We start from the raw sequence: 19753 nt of genomic DNA, 5'->3' as shown, positions 1-19753 counted from the left end.
AAGCTATAGTTTGAATCTTTTTCGATGGCCGTGTCTTTAACAACAACACTCGTACGTCTACACATTCAAACACAATTCACCAGTGAACCATGTGCACTCATCCTCCTTCATGAAGAAGATGTGTTGACTGTGAAGTTTCCCACTGAATCATCCAATTCCCTCCAGACACAGACTCACTCACTTAGGACTTCACAGTTCACAGAATTGGGGCAAAAAATGATCTTTAATAGAACAATTTCAGCGCCTTAACACTTTATTATGATGAATACATTATTTATAGTTATATAATAATATAGACGTTATAGTTATAGTTATAATCAATAGGTTAAAATATAATTGTTGATGTTTTAATTGTGTCAAACGTGACAAAAATGTGAACATTACCAAACTGCTAATGCAAATCTGTGCTAATGCAACTGTTTTCTCTACAGAAGAGACGATTATCTGTTTACAGTTTATCTGCATGCACGTGTTCACATGTGAGGAGAGACACTGATGTCAGAGCTGTGCTGCATCTGTCTGGATGAGTTCACCCGCCCGGCGTCCCTCCCCTGTGGACACTGCTTCTGTCTGGCCTGTATAGGAGAATACTGGAGGATCAGTGGTTCCTGTCAGTGCCCCCTCTGCAAGGCCTTCTTCCCCACCAGACCCCAGCTCCAGACACACCCCACCACACAGAGCCAGGTCGGGGCCGCACCTCTAAAAGCCGGCGAGGTTCCCTGTGACCTCTGCCCAGGGAGGCGTCGAGCAGTCAAGTCCTGCCTGGTGTGTCTGGCCTCCTACTGCGACGCTCACCTGGAGCTGCACTACCAGAGCGAGGACCTTGGGCGCCATCTTTTGATCGGTGTGGCGAAGAACCTGGAGGACCCTGTGTGCAGAGTGCACGGGAAGCCGTTAGACAGGTTCTGCAGGAGCGACCGGACATGCGTCTGTGCCATGTGTTCCCAGACAGAACACCGGGGCCATCACATCATCCCTGTGCACAAAGAGGCTGCCAAGAAGAAGGTAAAGTCTCACTGGAGAATGTACGTGTCTCCGCCAAGGCCCAACAATCCTACACATAGAAATATACAACAAAAAACGAATCTAATGATTTATTCGACATGAAAAAAGTCCTTAACCAAAATGAAATATGTCCTGTGTTAATATAAAAATCCTGTATCTGTTCTTTAAGTGTCCCTGACATCCTGTCGTACAAAACAAACACACAACTTATCTCAAGAGGAAGAAAACAATAAATTCCTCTGAGAGAACGAGGCAACACTGGTTTGGTTTTATATGAACTACACTGACTCTGTATCACAAGCTTCTGTTCATAACAACGTTTGTATTTTCCACAGATTCAATTAAAGCGGATGAGGATGAAACTGCAGCAGGTGATTCAGGAGAGACTGAGTCAGGTTGAGGATCTGAAGGAGACACGGACACAAAGCAAAGAGCTCATCAAACAGCTGGAGGGAGAAATCTGTGAGCTGCAGAGGAAACACACTGAGCTGGAGCAGCTTTCACAGACTGAGGACGACCTCCACTTCCTGCAGGTCAGAGTCTCAAGGTCAGAAGTCACACTCAGCACTTGTATCCTCTGACGGAGACGTTTCTCTTCTCTACAGAGATTTCTCCACACATCCTAACGACCTGAGGGAACATGATGTGGACCATTCTCCGTACAGACCCCTGGAACAAAGTTTGCTCTGATATTCTGATGTGAAGATATCAAATGAACGAGTCCAGCACACACCAGGAAGCCGGGATTTACACAATCTATTCAATAAACATTTCACAACACGACAGAAGGAGCGAACAGCGCGGATCACAAATCTAGTCGCTTTTTTCCTTTGCTATGTCCGAGTTGTGTTTCTGTCTCAGACAATGAAACAGGTTTGACCAGTCGCTGCTGTAATAATAATCACAATAAAACTGAGCAACACACCCATGCAAAACTCTCATATATTTACTTATCATGCTGACGTGTCTCTTTGGATAAAGGAAGTAACTGCAGGGTGGGAACTTTGTCAGAAATGAAACTTAACTGAAGGCAGGCACACACACACACACGCACACGCACACACACGCACACGCACACACACGCACACGCACACATACACACACACACACACACACACACACACGCATGCACACACACACACACACACACACCCTATGTGGCAGTAGAGAGAAGGAGATCTTAGCCTGAAGGACTAACTGCATCTAAACAGCTGAAAGGTAATAAAGTATTGTTTTATCATATTGAATTGTATTAGTTATATAGTTATATACTTCTATGAAAGACAACGACTGGTTAATACTTTTACTGTAGTTGATTGTTGCTCTATTACTTTACACTATAAGGTATTTAATGTTGTAACACACTGTGGGATCATCTGTACACATGGTTTGTTACGTGATCCTCCACACTTTTATAATTACAGTTTCTGCTATTGTGATTGAACACACACACACACACACACACACACACACACACACACACACACACACACACACACACACACACACACACACACACACACACACACACACACACACACACACACCCAAGGCTGGATTGTCTTGCAGGTGTGTCACCGCAAACATAACTCAGAGCTAGGATCACAGTGTTGAAAATGTGTTTTGTCATCGTGACTTTTTGAAACTGTGTTAAATAAATTCTCTGTAAACACAAATTTTAAATAAAGAATCAGGAGCTAAAACCAAGTGTTTGAGACAGAGGCTGAATAGAGGAGCTGCAGCGATGGACAGTCTGAGGAAAGAGATGTTTTCTGAACTTTGGAGCATGAAAACATTTTAAAGTAATAACACAAATTAAAATAATCAAACTGGATACGAGTAACATATGTCTCCTTTATGCAGGTTTATTTAAACCGCCCCTCAGACCTTTCTCATCCAGTGACCTCGTGGTTCTCGTTATGGCCTCTGCTGCTGCATCACCCAAAGGGACCTGTTTGCTGGAGAAGCAGTTAACATGCTCCATCTGCATGGACGTGTTTCAGGATCCCGTCACTACAGCTTGTGGCCACACCTTCTGTAAGAGGTGCCTGGACATCAACTGTCAGTACCGATACAGCGAGTGCCCCCTGTGCAGGAGTCTTCTGAGCAACACGGCAGCTGTGAACATCGTCCTCAGAGACATCATCCGGCAGCGTAAATTGGAAAAGTCTGAGAAGAAAAACAAAAGTATCTTCACTGGGAAGGACGGCGAAGTGGCCTGTGACATGTGCACAGAGCAAAAGCTCCAGGCCGAGAAGTCCTGCCTGGTGTGTCTTGCCTCGTACTGTTCCACCCACCTGCAGAATCATGCTTCAACCGAAAGGCTGAAGGGTCACAAGTTAGTGGCACCAGTGAAGAACTTGGACGACAGGGCCTGTCTGAAGCATGGGCGCCCCCTGGAGCTGTACAGCAAGAAGCAGCAGAGATGCATCTGCGTCCGCTGTCTGGAGGAAGGTCCAGAGGAGGTTGTCTCCAACGAGGACGAGTGGGAGAAGAAGAAGGTGAATTATCAGTTTTTCATCATATGGCAGGATGTTGATGTTTGAAGTTGGGATAATGACTTGTTTTCTTATTGTCCGTTACAGGTTGAACTTGAAAACGCCAAAACAGAACTAGAGGCAAAGATTCAGAAGAGAGAAACACAACTGGACGAGCTCGATAAATCTCTGAAGAGCTGCAAGGTGAGGAAAAACAAACATGACTGATCCTGGACTCACCTGGATTTAAAAGTTTAGTCTTTTCAAACACAAGTTAAAGTTAAAGGACCTCATTAAAAAATTGTTATAGTGTCACAATTGATGCGACTTCTTAGGGTTTGAGTATAACTGAGGTTCCAGTCTCTTTGTGTGGCCGTCTGAAAACACTTCCTGTTGACTCACATACGGACACAGAGCTGTGTTGAAATGAGGCTCAATTTCCTTCCATCTTCAGGACCTGCTGGAGAATGAGTGTTGGGACATTGAGGCCGTGTTCGCCGCCGTGCTCGCCATCGTGGAGGAGGCCCGGGCGAGAGCTCTTCAGCCGCTGAAGGACAGGAGGCAGGTCGTGGAGAAGGAGGCAGAGAACCTCAAACAGGATCTGGAAGCGGAGATCAGCCGCTTCCAGACGACCATCTCTGAGCTGGATGACATTAGTACACTTGAGGATCACATCCAATTCCTGCAGGTGAGAGGGGGTATTACGTGTTTTAGGACTTTAGTTAGATTGCTGTCAGCTTGTCTGTCTTTTCATCTCTCTCTCTCTCTCTCTCTCTCTCTCTCTCAGAACTACCCATCTCTTCAGGAGCTGGACGACATCAAGGACTGGGTCGATGTTCAGTTGGACACGTCACTGTCTTTTGGGACGATGAGAAAAACCACAGCTATTATGAAAGAAAAAGTCCAACAGGAGCTGGAGAAGCTGACGTCCATCGGTAACAGTCAAATTATTAAATGATAAAAGCTCAAATCTTGACTTGATTGATCTAAAACTATTTATCCGCTTCACAGAACTCGGGAGAATTCCAAAGTTCACAGGTGTGTGATATGTTCAGTTTCTTCTCACAACAATATCTTTGAAGAAGTAGACATGTTTTGTTCCGATGACATCGTAACTTTCATCTCGTACTCAACAGTGGACGTGAAGCTGGATCCAGCCACCGCGCACCAACGCCTTGTTCTTTCTGATGACGGAAAGGAAGTGAAAGACGGAGAGGAGGATCCGGAAGTCGACGATGCACCGGAGAGGTTTGACATGTTCGGCAGCGTCCTGGGGCTCAACGGCTTCACCTCTGGGAAGTCATACTGGGAGGTGGAGGTCGGCAACAAGACCGGGTGGGACCTGGGCGTGGCCAGAGGGGACGCAAACCGCAAGGGGAAGCTCTCGCTGAACCCAGGCAACGGCTACTGGGCGACTGTGCACTACGACAACGACAAGTACGCGGCTCTGACAGCAACGCCGCTGCTTCTCTCGCTGCTGCTCAAACCGGAGAAGGTGGGGGTGTTCGTGGACTACGAGGAAGATCTTGTGTCTTTCTACAACGTGACGGCTCAGTCTCACGTTTACTCTTTCACTGGGTGTTCGTTCGGCGGTGAACTTTTCCCGTATTTCAGTCCACACCGAAAGCAAGACGATGAAAGCGGTGATCCGCTGATTATCTCATCCGTGAAACAATGTGAACAAATCATGGATGAGTCATGAAGAGTAGATGTGTGTGTTTGATTTGTTTTGGTAGAGGTGGAGGGGGAATTAAACACATTCCCAACTTTGGGTTACCATAGTTACTGTTTTCAGCAGACTGTAAATAAAGATGGCCGACGCGTCTCCACTTCCTCACGCTGCACAAATATGAAGCCAAAATATCCCTGATACAGGCGTCGCCATCTTCAGCTGGTGAAGTAATTTTATTTAAAATCGTGGTCCATGATTAATTGACTGGTCCATGCCCCATTCACTAACATGGAGGAGGTGGGGTTTATGACCTATTCTACAGCCAGCCACCGGGGGGCGATCATATTTTCTGTCTTTACTTTTGGGAGCTGTCATGTCCTCCATTTTTACACACGATTTTTTAAGAGTAGAAACCAAAGTCTGTCATGTGATTATTTACCAACCAATGAACTTGTACCTGTGTCCTGTCTGACCACTAGAGGCGCTATGGAGACAGATGTTACAGATTTCAATATTTAGTTTTATATGTTTTATGATCATTAAATGCATTTGTCACAACTTTGAGGCTGAGAAGACATTTTTTTGTACATATGTGAAACTTGATGTTGCTCAGTAAAGTGTAGTTTTCTAATTTCTCATTTCACCAAAACGTGTTTGGGTGAAGGGACCAAATAAAAATACATAATTCCAAAAAGAGAAACCGGATCATATTCATATTCAAGTGAAATGTTTGAGCAATATGTCACATTTATGACCTCATCATGATAATTAGCTTCAGTTTATATCAGTTTCTTCACCAAATTACAACTTTATTATTTTTACTTTACTTACATTTTATTACTGTATTCTCGTAAAATGATGATTTAATTGTAAAATGACCTCCTTTGACTTAACTTCTGTAATATTACTTTAGACTTTATTCTCGTAAAAATATGACAATTCTTGTAAAACTCCGTCTTTGTTCGTGTAAAATTACAGGTTTTGACTCAATTCTCTTTAGGTTACATCACTATTCTTGTAAAATTAGGGTCTAACTGTGGCTGCCGTTGCTGTAGTTTGTAAATGCAGTTGGTAAATCTCCTGAGAGCGAGTAGACCCTGTTTGTTTCGCATGAAACGAAAGTGAATGTCCTGAAGAGAGAGATAACACCGAGGAGGAGAGTCGGGAAATGACAGAGAGATCATCACTCAACTGAGGAGCATCGAAGCTGCAGAGCAGGGTGAGACTTTATCAACTTTATAAAGAACTTTGTGACATTTAGTAACTGTGAAAGTTAAAGGATGAATTATGAAACTTGTTCTTGTTCAGGGATGTTTGATAAAACTCTTCAGGCTGTGTCCAGCTGCAGAATGAACTAATATTACAAATTACTGACCCTGCAGCTCCTGTTGTATAAATACACACATTTACTACCACAGAGCAAAATCTATTGTTTGACTGTGTTGGTGCAGGTAGAAAACACACAGTAGGATGTGTTAATAAATATAATACTTCAAAATGCTGCTGTCAGGAGGAAAAACATCACGTTTCCTGTTGTAAAAGTAAAAAAACAGTTCATGTTAAATTGTTCATGTCCAAGATCCTCTCACAGAACACGATGTCAGCACAGAAGAATATTTGTTCTGCTTTTTTCCTGGTTAGTTAAAAGTTTGATTCAGATTTGATTTGGTTCTATTAAATCTATATTTTACCTCTTTGTTGCCACTATAATACAACATGTCCCTCCAGAGATCAGCTCACTTTGATTCTGCTGCTTTTACTGGTTTAAACACTTTAGTTTGAACTTGTTAATAAGCACCTTGTGTTTTATAAATAAAGTTAGATATTATTGATTCCACTCACTCCACAGTTACAGTTTATTCATTGAAGGATTGGCTCCTGTCATACTGAGCTTCTTCACACACACACACGCACACGCACACACGCACACACACACACACACACACACACGCACGCACACACACACACACACACACACACACACAACTTTGTTTGTGACAGTCACCAGCAGCAGTGAGCTGATAGTGTACAGTCAGTGCCTGAGTCAACACAGATAAGACAAATCAATCAAATGAAAGTAAAAGTGAAAAAGCAGCAAATACAGAACTGGCAGTAAAAAGTTATGTTGGACTTGTGAGTATTAAACGTTTCTTCACAGGGACTTGCACTTTGACAAAGATCCAGAGAAAAACATTTCAGTAACTCAAAGTGTTAAAACTTTTCTATCTGACACATAAAAGTTTAGGACAAAACTCTTATTTATTTTCATTTGCCACAAAACTGAGCAAAGTGTGAAACTGTCCATGTTGGATTCAGTTCTGCTCCAGAATAAATCACAAATTTCATGCATAAAAATGTAAAAACATGTTTTTCAACAGATACAGAACACGTTCGACATGAGCCTCCAGGTTTGCAGCTGTGGTTGGTCCAAAGTGACGACCTATCGGGGCCTGAAGATCCACCAGGGGAAGATGGGATGCACACCGAAGGGAGAGAGGATCCCAGAGAGGAGTTACTCTCCTGAACCTTCCTCCACGGGACGTCCAACCCAGCTGAACCAGCCTGAGATGGACTTCTTCACCCAGTCTGGTGAGTGGTTTTTAATAAGTGTTCGAACTATATCAATATTTATATGCTGCAAAAAAGGTGAAATGTGCTTAATTAAAGTTACGATACAGAAAACAAAGTGGAAACCGAATCAAGTACTTTACCAAAATATCGAATATATAATAGTTGTATTTTCTGGTTCTGAATGCGTATTTGAAAAGGAAATAAAGACCAAATTTTGATTGAATTCTTCCATAATGTCTCAAACAGCCGACTCAGACATGATGCTCCAGGTTTGTGAGTGTGGTTGGTCCAAAGTGACGACCTATCAGGGCCTGAGGATCCACCAGGGGATGATGGGATGCACACCGAAGGGAGAGGGGATCCCAGAGAGGAGTTACCCTCCTCTCATTCCCTTCACGGGACGTCCAACCCAGCTGAACGAGCCTGAGAACTTTATTCTCGTAAACTTCATTTGCCATTTTTTTTCAATCATTAGGATTATTGAGTATAAGAAGTTTGTAAAGTCCTTCAGACTGAAAATGATTGAATCTTGCACTTTTTTCTTAGCCTCCCATCAAGCATTCGCCGCAGACGCTCACCGGCCACATTCATCGGGCAGCTGCCGACGTCACCGCGGACGAGACAAGCGAACCATGTACGAGTTTTAACATTATACGAATAAACACACAATAAAGCAGCTTTGATTGACAGCTTTCTTTCCACAGTTTTCCAGACTCCTGAGCGCCCTCATCATCAAACCGCCACCAACACGGACAAAGCTCGTCGAGCGCTTGATTTCTCCACCGGCGCGGAGCAGGTGCAGGCACAGATGTTTGACCTGTTAGAAGTTCACGCTTGGGAGCAAATGCAGTTTCATCCCGCTAATCAGATCGTAAGAACAAACAGATGCCGAAGAAACGGATTCTTCATCATTATATTACCGAATGTTTTTCTCCTTTTAGACGACGCCTCCAACAACCACAGTCAGCCCAAGAGAGGACGAAGAGGAGAAGCAGAGGGAGGTGGAAAAACTGCGGATGAAGGTTATTATTACACTTCTGATAACACTGAATAAAACTGTTTATTGGGTCATCAAATCTGAAATTTGGCACAGACACCACATGGTCCCCAGAGGATGAATCCTGTGTGAGAAATAGGGAAAGTGGAGACACGTCGTCCATCTTTCTCGTCTACGGTTCTATTACACCTTATCTATTTTTCCTTTTTCGTCCTTTAAGGCAAAGCAAGACAATACGAGGGCGGAGCTACAGCAGAGAATTCAAATTAGGGAACTCAAGATGGCAGAAGTGAAATTATCTGTGAAAGGCTTGAAGGTAAGAATTCACGTTTTACAATATGGTTTCTGTCCATGTTTCTCTTGACATGTCCACTGTCCATCATCAGGTTAGCTTGGACACCGAGTGGCTGGAGATCAACAACGTCTTCTCCAAGGTGATGAAAGTCGTGGAGGACGCTCGGCAAAAAGCTCTGCAGCCTCTGGAGGAGAGGTTGGTTCTACGTGGCTCACAGTGAAGTGTGGTCAGACATATTATTGATCCATCAGCGTAACGTCCTGTGTTTGACCTTAAAGGAGACAAAGCGTAAAGAGAGAAGCAAAAGATCTGCTTCAGGGGCTGGAAAGAGAAACTGACGAACTCCAGAGGACCATCGCTGAGTTGGACGGAAACCCAGACCTTCAGGTGAGTCGAGGATCTGACGTGCAAAGACATCGTCCCGTCTCCATTAGGTTGATTTTAAACTGACGTTGTGAGATTTCCCCTCACGCAGATCTCTCAGGATGAACTCACGGATTGGGACAATACAAGTGTCGATACTTCGTTCTCCTTCGGTTCCTTGAGAACTACAACGTCTGCCATGATGGAACAAATTCAGCTGCAAATAGAAGAGCTCTCCTCTGTTGGTGAGTCCTTTGTGTTTATCCAGGTTTGTGTTTCATCTGATGAAGATCTGTGTGACTTTAACTTCATCTATGTTTTCACAGAACTCAAGAGAATTCCCACATTTGCAGGTGCGTGTCTCAGCTTTTTAAAATATATGGTTACATGTGATTCGAGTTACGCTTATTAGTTCACTTGTCTGTATAAAAAACTCACATTTTCTCCTTTTGAGTTATACGTTTGTCAGAACAACATCAAATTAAGATTTCGCAGCCGTTTTTTCCAATTTCCAATTTTTGAAAATGTTAGATAGGAAACTGAGAGAGTTTTTATCGTGGTATGAAAAAAGGAGACGATTCCATTTATGCACCGGATCATCAGCAAATTTTCCGTATTTCACTACATCTCTAAAACTTGATTCTTTGAATGCTTATATTTTCTGAAGTTGTCCATATGAAATGCATCACGATTCTATGTCCATTATTCTGTTGTATTCTTCTGCAGTGGATGTGGAGCTGGACCCAGCTACAGCCCATCCCTTCCTCACTCTCTCTAACGATGGGAAGAAGGTGTAGGATGGAGGAAGGAACCAGGAGAGATCGGCGGAGAGATCTTCCCGTATTTCAGTCCGCATCTCGAGCAAAATGGTCAAAACGCAGCTCCTCTGATCATCTCTTCTGTTGAAAGGCAGTAAATAAAGCGTGTGTCCGTTACAGTAGCTGAAAATTACAATATATTATATTATGACATTATCAGAGACGCAGATAAAGATGGACGACGCGTCTCCACTTCCTCCTGTTACAAATATGAAGCCAAAATATGCTGGATACGGGTGTTGCCATTAAAATGTCCTCGTTGTAGGGATAATAATGGATCTTATTTTATTAGCTTTTTCTTATCTTGCGCTTTTGACAGCATTTGGAGCCAGAGTCGTTTTATTTAACAGGTACTTTGACTTTTTGGGTTGGTCCATGTCCCATCCATTAACATGGAGCTATGCCCTATACGCAGCCAGCCACTTGGGGGCGCTCCAGATGATATAGCCTTAGGTGAGCTGACATGTGATCCACCTATAAGTATGTAGGTGCATGTGGGTACGCAGGTGTTCAAGGGCTGAATTCTATTTCTTCCATAAATAAATAAATATATATTCCGAAGATGTCGTTTTGAAAATGTTGGCTGTGTGATGGGTACACATCTGTTTAGTTTTATATGTTTTATGATCATTAAATGCATTTGTCACAAATTTGAGGCTGAGAAGACTTTTTTTTTTACATATGTGAAACTTGATGTTGCTCAGTAAAGTGTGGTTTTCTAATTTGTCATTTCACCAAAACGTGTTTGGGTGAAGGGACCAAATAAAAATACATAATTCCAAAAAGAGAAACCGGATCATATTCATATTCCTGTGAATAGTTTGAGCAATATGTCACATTTATGACCTCATCATGATAATTAGCTTCAGTTTATATCAGTGTTGGGACAGGGTTTTTGTGAAACCAAAGTTCGGCCTCCATGTGCAGTCAAAAGCCCGAAGCCGCATGTCCCTTTGTCTGGAGAAAACCAGCCCCTCCAGAACGTCACACAGAGGTGTGAAAACCCCCCAGGTACACAAGTTTCAACTCCTATTGGTCACTCTGGGCCCCATGACCTGTGCGGTCATCGGGCCAATATAAGGCCTGTTCCCCCTTTCTTCTACCTCTCTTTCTACAAACCCTCCGAGGGCAGAAGGCTGTCCAGCCTCTTTTCCTGCATCACCGAGGGGAGAAGCCTGGCTTCTCCAGCTCACATCTTCTCTTTCCGTCCAACTCTTCGAGAGGAGCTCAAAGGTGCAGCTTCCAGCTCATCTCACCAAGGAAACCTCCTCGCAATCCAAGCTCTACCAACCTCCTAGCAGCGACGCGATGTCCTGCAGGAGAACTTCAACCAGCAACTGAGCTGCACAGCTCAACAGAACCACGAAGGCAGGAGCCACACAACCAGCAAGACGATTTCACAGAACTGCGAACTGCACAGCAACTTCTTTTTCCCCTTTCCACGGACGGGTAACACAACTGGGCTTAATAATTATACTAGGCTAAGCAAAGACTGTTTATTCGATTCTGTGTGATGTTTATAAGTTTGATTTGTGGGGTTGTGATATTTTGGTTATAAGTTATTGGAAAGTAATGTTAGTTTGTTATGCTCTTCACAGTCTTTCGTTGCATCCACTCTACACTCTTTCTCTAACTTGGCACCAACACACACAGACACACGCATATCTCTTCACCTAATTAGCGCTGACCCCCGCTACAGGTCATAAACATTCCAATAGGGGGGGAAGGGTGTTATCTCTTTGGCCAGCCGCCATTTTGGAAGCACGCTGACTCACACAGACACACACACATACCTATCTTTGTTTAGTAACTACACCGTTAGTAATTTGTGTTTTTTTTATACTTTATTATATTCATAATAAAGGTTTTTCTTTCACAAATGTTTTTTTCATTAATGTTGCATAAGTGAATTTTGCCAACCTCTACACTGTCAAGAACTCCATATCCTTCAACTTAGCTAACTATCTATATGGTAATTTTGGTTATAGTTATTAATTTAATTGTTAATCAGAGTTCCAAATTTGTAGTTAGTACTTTTATGAGACTTAATCAATAAATTGGCTATCTTTTCCCTTCCTTTGAAGGGTGGTGCCCCGAGGTAACTTTAATCAATTAAAGTTATAATTTAATATTTTAAAGGGGACATAGCATGCCCATTATACCACAAGTTGATATGGTTCCTTGGGGTCTTAATGAAATGTCTGTAACATACTTTGGTCAAAATACCACAAGGATCATATAAAACAGCTCTTTTTACCCTGTATAAAACAGCCCTCCACAGAGTGACCTGTTTTGAGTGCCTGTTCCTTTAAATGCTAATGAGCCAGCTCCCCCCTCCCCCCTCTCCCCCCATGATTTTAAACGATATAAATTACATATTTTATATGATATAAATGATCAAATATGAATCCCACACTTTGTATTCCCCTTCTGTTGTCCTGGAGTTTTAATTTTGCCAATCACATTATTAAATGTCCCCCTCTGCCCCCCCACTACAAGCACACAAGCAGACAGACAGAGAGAGAAAGAGGGGGGGGGGGGGGGGGGGGGGGGCTATGAAGACCATCATTTACCCCCGAACCCCGACATTCAACGGGTACAACAACAAGCGGAGAAAGCAGAATCGCAGGCTGACCTTATATATACAGTCTATGGGGCTGACCAGCGGAGAAATGCTCGTCCCGTGTGAACAGCCAGGCGGCTGCGCGCTGGAGAACGGCGCTGCGCCTCGCAGCGGCGCTTCTGCGTCCGGTGTTAACCCGGCGTAACGAGTGGGGGGGGGGGATGAGGTGGGGGGTGGGCCAAGACCATGTAGGGAGACTTCCAGTTCCTTGTTACCACACAATACACAGGAAGCTCAATCGAGTCGCTCAAGCATGACGTTTCTGACTTAGAGGAACTATAACAAAACGCGCGAGTGTTTTTCCCCAGAGTGTTTGGGTTGGTAGACATGAGCCAGATACCCACATTAACCTGTAGAAGCACTAACAAAGTGGAATTTGCATGATATGTCCCCTTTAAATATTAATATTTAATATTTTATTTTGATAACCTAATTTATTGAATGCCGAAAGGCACACCATTTTATGGTATCACGTTTAATGCATTATTGCACAACATTAGTTTCTTCACCAAATTAGAACTTTATTCTTTTTACTTTACTTACATTTTATTACTGTATTCTCATAAAATGATGATTTAATTGTAAAATGACCTCCTTTGACTTAACGTCTGTAATATTACGACTTTATCCTTATAAAGTTATGACTTTTGACTTTATTCTTGTAAAAATATGACAATTCTTGTAAAACTCCGTCTTTGTTCGTGTAAAATTACAAGTTTTGACTCAATTCTCTTTAGGTTACATCGCTATTCTTGTAAAATTAGGGTCTAACTGTGGCTGCCGTTGCTGTAGTTTGTAAATGCAGTTGGTAAATCTCCTGAGAGCGAGTAGACCCTGTTTGTTTTCGCATGAAACGAAAGTGAATGTCCTGAAGAGAGAGATAACACCGAGGAGGAGAGTCGGGAAATGACAGAGAGATCATCACTCAACTGAGGAGCATCGAAGCTGCAGAGCAGGGTGAGACTTTATCAACTTTATAAAGAACTTTGTGACATTTAGTAACTGTGAAAGTTAAAGGATGAATTATGAAACTTGTTCTTGTTCAGGGATGTTTGATATTACAATATTACAAATTACTGACCCAGAGCAAAATCTATTGTTTGACTGTGTTGGTGCAGGTAGAAAACACACAGTAGGATGTGTTAATAAATATAATACTTCAAAATGCTGCTGTCAGGAGGAAAAACATCACGTTTCCTGTTGTAAAAGTAAAAAAACAGTTCATGTTAAATTGTTCATGTCCAAGATCCTCTCACAGAACACGATGTCAGCACAGAAGAATATTTGTTCTGCTTTTTTCCTGGTTAGTTAAAAGTTTGATTCAGATTTGATTTGGTTCTATTAAATCTATATTTTACCTTCTTGTTGCCACTATAATACAACATGTCCCTCCAGAGATCAGCTCACTTTGATTCTGCTGCTTTTACTGGTTTAAACACTTTAGTTTGAACTTGTTAATAAGCACCTTGTGTTTTATAAATAAAGTTAGATATTATTGATTCCACTCACTCCACAGTTACAGTTTATTCATTGAAGGATTGGCTCCTGTCATACTGAGCTTCTTCACACACACACACGCACACGCACACACGCACACACACACACACGCACACAACTTTGTTTGTGACAGTCACCAGCAGCAGTGAGTTGACAGTGTACAGTCAGTGCCACTAGAGGGCGACCAAACACCATCTCACCTGAGTCAACACAGATAAGACAAATCAATGAAATGAAAGTAAAAGTGAAAAAGCAGCAAATACAGAACTGGCAGTAAAAAGTTATGTTGGACTTGTGAGTATTAAAAGTTATGGACAAAATGTTTTTTTATTTTCATTTGCCACAATTCTGTATTGTACAATTTTTTAAACAAACAAAATCACGTTGATAGTCAATGTGAGAATGATAAAGTTTTCATTCCAAAAGATTAAACTTCACTACATTTAGTAGAAAACTGAGCAAAGTGTGAAACTGTCCATGTTGGATTCAGTTCTGCTCCAGAATAAATCACAAATTTCATGCATACAAATGTAAAAACATGTTTTTCAACAGATACAGAACACGTTCGACATGAACCTCCAGGTTTGCAGCTGTGGTTGGTCCAAAGTGACGACCTATCAGGGCCTGAGGATCCACCAGGGGAAGATGGGATGCACACCGAAGGGAGAGAGGATCCCAGAGAGGAGTTACTCTCCTGAACCTTCCTCCACGGGACGTCCAACCCAGCTGAACCAGCCTGAGATGGACTTCTTCCCCCGGTCTGGTGAGTGGTTTTTAATAAGTGTTCGAACTATATCAATATTTATATGCTGCAAAAAAGGTGAAATGTGCTTAATTAAAGTTACGATACAGAAAACAAAGTGGAAACCGAATCAAGTACTTTACCAAAATATCGAATATATAATAGTTGTATTTTCTGGTTCTGAATGCGTATTTGAAAAGGAAATAAAGACCAAATTTTGATTGAATTCTTCCATAATGTCTCAAACAGCCGACTCAGACATGATGCTCCAGGTTTGTGAGTGTGGTTGGTCCAAAGTGACGACCTATCGGGGCCTGAGGATCCACCAGGGGAAGATGGGATGCACACCGAAGGGAGAGAGGATCCCAGAGAGGAGTTACTCTCCTGAACCTTCCTCCACGGGACGTCCAACCCAGCTGAACCAGCCTGAGATGGACTTCTTCCCCTGGTCTGGTGAGTGGTTTTTAATAAGTGTTCGAACTATATCACTGTTGTCTCCACGTTACTTGCTGCTAAAAAGGTAAAATGTGTGAAATTAAAGGACTGACGCTAGCAAAAATCGGCGTGGAAACATAATCAATACCAAATATTGAATATATAACAATTTCAGCTTCAAAATACGTATTTGAAAAGGAACAAAAATACCCTTTTTAATTTAAGGAATAACCCATCTTATATCTTTCTCAACATCTGAATAAATTCTTCCATAATGTCTCAAACAGCCGACTCAGACATGATGCTCCAGGTTTGTGAGTGTGGTTGGTCCAAAGTGACGACCAATCGGGGCCTGAGGATCCACCAGGGGAAGATGGGATGCACACCGAAGGGAGAGAGGATCCCAGAGAGGAGTTACCCTCCTCTCATTCCCTTCACGGGACGTCCAACCCAGCTGAACCAGCCTGAGATGGACTTCTTCCCCCGGTCTGGTGAGTGGTTTTTAATAAGTGTTCGAACTATATCAATATTTATATGCTGCAAAAAAGGTGAAATGTGCTTAATTAAAGTTACGATACAGAAAACAAAGTTGAAACCGAATCAAGTACTTTACCAAAATATCGCATATATATAATAGTTGTATTTTCTGGTTCTGAATGCGTATTTGAAAAGGAAATAAAGACCAAATTTTGATTGAATTCTTCCATAATGTCTCAAACAGCCGACTCAGACATGATGCTCCAGGTTTGTGAGTGTGGTTGGTCCAAAGTGACGACCTATCGGGGCCTGAAGATCCACCAGGGGAAGATGGGATGCACACCGAAGGGAGAGAGGATCCCAGAGAGGAGTTACTCTCCTGAACCTTCCTCCACGGGACGTCCAACCCAGCTGAACCAGCCTGAGATGGACTTCTTCCCCTGGTCTGGTGAGTGGTTTTTAATAAGTGTTCGAACTATATCACTGTTGTCTCCACGTTACTTGCTGCTAAAAAGGTAAAATGTGTGAAATTAAAGGACTGACGCTAGCAAAAATCGGCGTGGAAACATAATCAATACCAAATATTGAATATATAACAATTTCAGCTTCAAAATACGTATTTGAAAAGGAACAAAAATACCCTTTTTAATTTAAGGAATAACCCATCTTATATCTTTCTCAACATCTGAATAAATTCTCCATAATGTCTCAAACAGCCGACTCAGACATGATGCTCCAGGTTTGTGAGTGTGGTTGGTCCAAAGTGACGACCAATCAGGGCCTGAGGATCCACCAGGGGAAGATGGGATGCACACCGAAGGGAGAGAGGATCCCCGAGAGGAGTTACTCTCCTGAACCTTCCTCCACGGGACGTCCAACCCAGCTGAACCAGCCTGAGATGGACTTCTTCCCCCGGTCTGGTGAGTGGTTTTTAATAAGTGTTCGAACTATATCAATATTTATATGCTGCAAAAAAGGTGAAATGTGCTTAATTAAAGTTACGATACAGAAAACAAAGTTGAAACCGAATCAAGTACTTTACCAAAATATCGAATATATAATAGTTGTATTTTCTGGTTCTGAATGCGTATTTGAAAAGGAAATAAAGACCAAATTTTGATTGAATTCTTCCATAATGTCTCAAACAGCCGACTCAGACATGATGCTCCAGGTTTGTGAGTGTGGTTGGTCCAAAGTGACGACCAATCAGGGCCTGAGGATCCACCAGGGGAAGATGGGATGCACACCGAAGGGAGTGAGGATCCCAGAGAGGAGTTACCCTCCTCTCATTCCCTCCACGGGACGTCCAACCCAGCTGAACGAGCCTGAGAACTTTATTCTCGTAAACTTCATTTGCCATTTTTTTTCAATCATTAGGATTATTGAGTATAAGAAGTTTGTAAAGTCCTTCAGACTGAAAATGATTGAATCTTGCACTTTTTTCTTAGCCTCCCATCAAGCATTCGCCGCAGACGCTCACCGGCCACATTCATCGGGCAGCTGCCGACGTCACCGCGGACGAGACAAGCGAACCATGTACGAGTTTTAACATTATACGAATAAACACACAATAAAGCAGCTTTGATTGACAGCTTTGTTTCCACAGTTTTCCAGACTCCTGAGCGCCCTCATCATCAAACCGCCACCAACACGGACAAAGCTCGTCGAGCGCTTGATTTCTCCACCGGCGCGGAGCAGGTGCAGGCACAGATGTTTGACCTGTTAGAAGTTCACGCTTGGGAGCAAATGCAGTTTCATCCCGCTAATCAGATCGTAAGAACAAACAGATGCCGAAGAAACGGATTCTTCATCATTATATTACCGAATGTTTTTCTCCTTTTAGACGACGCCTCCAACAACCACAGTCAGCCCAAGAGAGGACGAAGAGGAGAAGCAGAGGGAGGTGGAAAAACTGCGGATGAAGGTTATTATTACACTTCTGATAACACTGAATAAAACTGTTTATTGGGTCATCAAATCTGAAATTTGGCACAGACACCACATGGTCCCCAGAGGATGAATCCTGTGTGAGAAATAGGGAAAGTGGAGACACGTCGTCCATCTTTCTCGTCTACGGTTCTATTACACCTTATCTATTTTTCCTTTTTCGTCCTTTAAGGCAAAGCAAGACAATACGAGGGCGGAGCTACAGCAGAGAATTCAAATTAGGGAACTCAAGATGGCAGAAGTGAAATTATCTGTGAAAGGCTTGAAGGTAAGAATTCACGTTTTACAATATGGTTTCTGTCCATGTTTCTCTTGACATGTCCACTGTCCATCATCAGGTTAGCTTGGACACCGAGTGGCTGGAGATCAACAACGTCTTCTCCAAGGTGATGAAAGTCGTGGAGGACGCTCGGCAAACAGCTCTGCAGCCTCTGGAGGAGAGGTTGGTTCTACGTGGCTCACAGTGAAGTGTGGTCAGACATATTATTGATCCATCAGCGTAACGTCCTGTGTTTGACCTTAAAGGAGACAAAGCGTAAAGAGAGAAGCAAAAGATCTGCTTCAGGGACTGGAAAGAGAAACTGACGAACTCCAGAGGACCATCGCTGAGTTGGACGGAAACCCAGACCTTCAGGTGAGTCGAGGATCTGACGTGCAAAGACATCGTCCCGTCTCCATTAGGTTGATTTTAAACTGACGTTGTGAGATTTCCCCTCACGCAGATCTCTCAGGATGAACTCACGGATTGGAACAATACAAGTGTCGATACTTCGTTCTCCTTCGGTTCCTTGAGAACTACAACGTCTGCCATGATGGAACAAATTCAGCTGCAAATAGAAGAGCTCTCCTCTGTTGGTGAGTCCTTTGTGTTTATCCAGGTTTGTGTTTCATCTGATGAAGATCTGTGTGACTTTAACTTCATCTATGTTTTCACAGAACTCAAGAGAATTCCCACATTTGCAGGTGCGTGTCTCAGCTTTTTAAAATATATGGTTACATGTGATTCGAGTTACGCTTATTAGTTCACTTGTCTGTATAAAAAACTCACATTTTCTCCTTTTGAGTTATACGTTTGTCAGAACAACATCAAATTAAGATTTCGCAGCCGTTTTTTTCCAATTTCCAATTTTTGAAAATGTTAGATAGGAAACTGAGAGAGTTTTTATCGTGGTATGAAAAAAGGAGACGATTCCATTTATGCACCGGATCATCAGCAAATTTTCCGTATTTCACTACATCTCTAAAACTTGATTCTTTGAATGTTTATATTTTCTGAAGTTGTCCATATGAAATGCATCACGATTCTATGTCCATTATTCTGTTGTATTCTTCTGCAGTGGATGTGGAGCTGGACCCAGCTACAGCCCATCCCTTCCTCACTCTCTCTGACGATGGGAAGAAGGTGTAGGATGGAGGAAGGAACCAGGAGAGATCGGCGGAGAGATCTTCCCGTATTTCAGTCCGCATCTCGAGCAAAATGGTCAAAACGCAGCTCCTCTGATCATCTCTTCTGTTGAAAGGCAGTAAATAAAGCGTGTGTCCGTTACAGTAGCTGAAAATTACAATATATTATATTATGACATTATCAGAGACGCAGATAAAGATGGACGACGCGTCTCCACTTCCTCCTGTTACAAATATGAAGCCAAAATATGCTGGATACGGGTGTTGCCATTAAAATGTCCTCGTTGTAGGGATAATAATGGATCTTATTTTATTAGCTTTTTCTTATCTTGCGCTTTTGACAGCATTTGGAGCCAGAGTCGTTTTATTTAACAGGTACTTTGACTTTTTGGGTTGGTCCATGTCCCATCCATTAACATGGAGCTATGCC

At 42.6% G+C, this 19753-nt stretch overlaps 4 protein-coding genes across 4 annotated transcripts; all 4 read left to right on the top strand.

The window, feature by feature from the left end:
* Positions 1-495: 495 nt before the first annotated feature.
* On the top strand, positions 496-1586 carry LOC117752187 (E3 ubiquitin-protein ligase TRIM47-like). Its single transcript, XM_034569382.1, has 2 exons — positions 496-1053; positions 1341-1586. Exons 1-2 carry the CDS (start codon positions 496-498, stop codon positions 1584-1586), a joined length of 804 nt encoding a protein of 267 aa, XP_034425273.1.
* Positions 1587-2163: 577 nt separating this feature from the next.
* On the top strand, positions 2164-5218 carry LOC117779107 (E3 ubiquitin-protein ligase TRIM39-like). The gene is made up of 7 exons (XM_034614984.1): positions 2164-2223; positions 2869-3506; positions 3591-3686; positions 3937-4170; positions 4270-4417; positions 4494-4520; positions 4619-5218. Exons 2-7 carry the CDS (start codon positions 2925-2927, stop codon positions 5182-5184), a joined length of 1653 nt encoding a protein of 550 aa, XP_034470875.1. The 5' UTR covers positions 2164-2223; positions 2869-2924; the 3' UTR covers positions 5185-5218.
* Positions 5219-7706: 2488 nt separating this feature from the next.
* Positions 7707-9868, top strand: LOC117779130. Its single transcript, XM_034615043.1, has 8 exons — positions 7707-7743; positions 8430-8596; positions 8667-8747; positions 8943-9038; positions 9109-9212; positions 9296-9404; positions 9493-9625; positions 9707-9868. Exons 1-8 carry the CDS (start codon positions 7722-7724, stop codon positions 9790-9792), a joined length of 798 nt encoding a protein of 265 aa, XP_034470934.1. The 5' UTR covers positions 7707-7721; the 3' UTR covers positions 9793-9868.
* A 7259-nt stretch (positions 9869-17127) lies between these two features.
* Positions 17128-19346, top strand: LOC117779119 (E3 ubiquitin-protein ligase TRIM39-like). Its single transcript, XM_034615009.1, has 10 exons — positions 17128-17314; positions 17421-17508; positions 17579-17745; positions 17816-17896; positions 18092-18187; positions 18258-18361; positions 18445-18553; positions 18642-18774; positions 18856-18882; positions 19257-19346. Exons 1-10 carry the CDS (start codon positions 17132-17134, stop codon positions 19325-19327), a joined length of 1059 nt encoding a protein of 352 aa, XP_034470900.1. The 5' UTR covers positions 17128-17131; the 3' UTR covers positions 19328-19346.
* The last annotated feature ends 407 nt before the right edge of the window (positions 19347-19753 follow it).

The sequence above is a fragment of the Hippoglossus hippoglossus genome, chromosome 18 (genome assembly GCF_009819705.1).
Source record: "Hippoglossus hippoglossus isolate fHipHip1 chromosome 18, fHipHip1.pri, whole genome shotgun sequence".
NCBI classification, from domain to species: Eukaryota; Metazoa; Chordata; class Actinopteri; order Pleuronectiformes; family Pleuronectidae; genus Hippoglossus; species Hippoglossus hippoglossus.
This window is presented reverse-complemented; position numbering and strand designations above follow the sequence as displayed.

Coding starts and splice junctions, on each gene's coding strand:
- LOC117752187 (XM_034569382.1), top strand. CDS start 496: ATGTCAGAGCTGTGCTGCATCTGTCTGGATGAGTTCACCCGCCCGGCG. Junction 1,054..1,340: donor CTCCGCCAAGGCCCAACAAT/CCTACACATAGA, acceptor TATTTTCCACAG/ATTCAATTAAAGCGGATGAG.
- LOC117779107 (XM_034614984.1), top strand. CDS start 2,925: ATGGCCTCTGCTGCTGCATCACCCAAAGGGACCTGTTTGCTGGAGAAG. Junction 3,507..3,590: donor ACGAGTGGGAGAAGAAGAAG/GTGAATTATCAG, acceptor TGTCCGTTACAG/GTTGAACTTGAAAACGCCAA. Junction 4,521..4,618: donor GAGAATTCCAAAGTTCACAG/GTGTGTGATATG, acceptor CGTACTCAACAG/TGGACGTGAAGCTGGATCCA.
- LOC117779130 (XM_034615043.1), top strand. CDS start 7,722: ATGGACTTCTTCACCCAGTCTG. Junction 9,039..9,108: donor TATCTGTGAAAGGCTTGAAG/GTAAGAATTCAC, acceptor GTCCATCATCAG/GTTAGCTTGGACACCGAGTG. Junction 9,213..9,295: donor CTGCAGCCTCTGGAGGAGAG/GTTGGTTCTACG, acceptor TTGACCTTAAAG/GAGACAAAGCGTAAAGAGAG.
- LOC117779119 (XM_034615009.1), top strand. CDS start 17,132: ATGATGCTCCAGGTTTGTGAGTGTGGTTGGTCCAAAGTGACGACCAAT. Junction 17,509..17,578: donor GGACGAGACAAGCGAACCAT/GTACGAGTTTTA, acceptor TTGTTTCCACAG/TTTTCCAGACTCCTGAGCGC. Junction 18,188..18,257: donor TATCTGTGAAAGGCTTGAAG/GTAAGAATTCAC, acceptor GTCCATCATCAG/GTTAGCTTGGACACCGAGTG.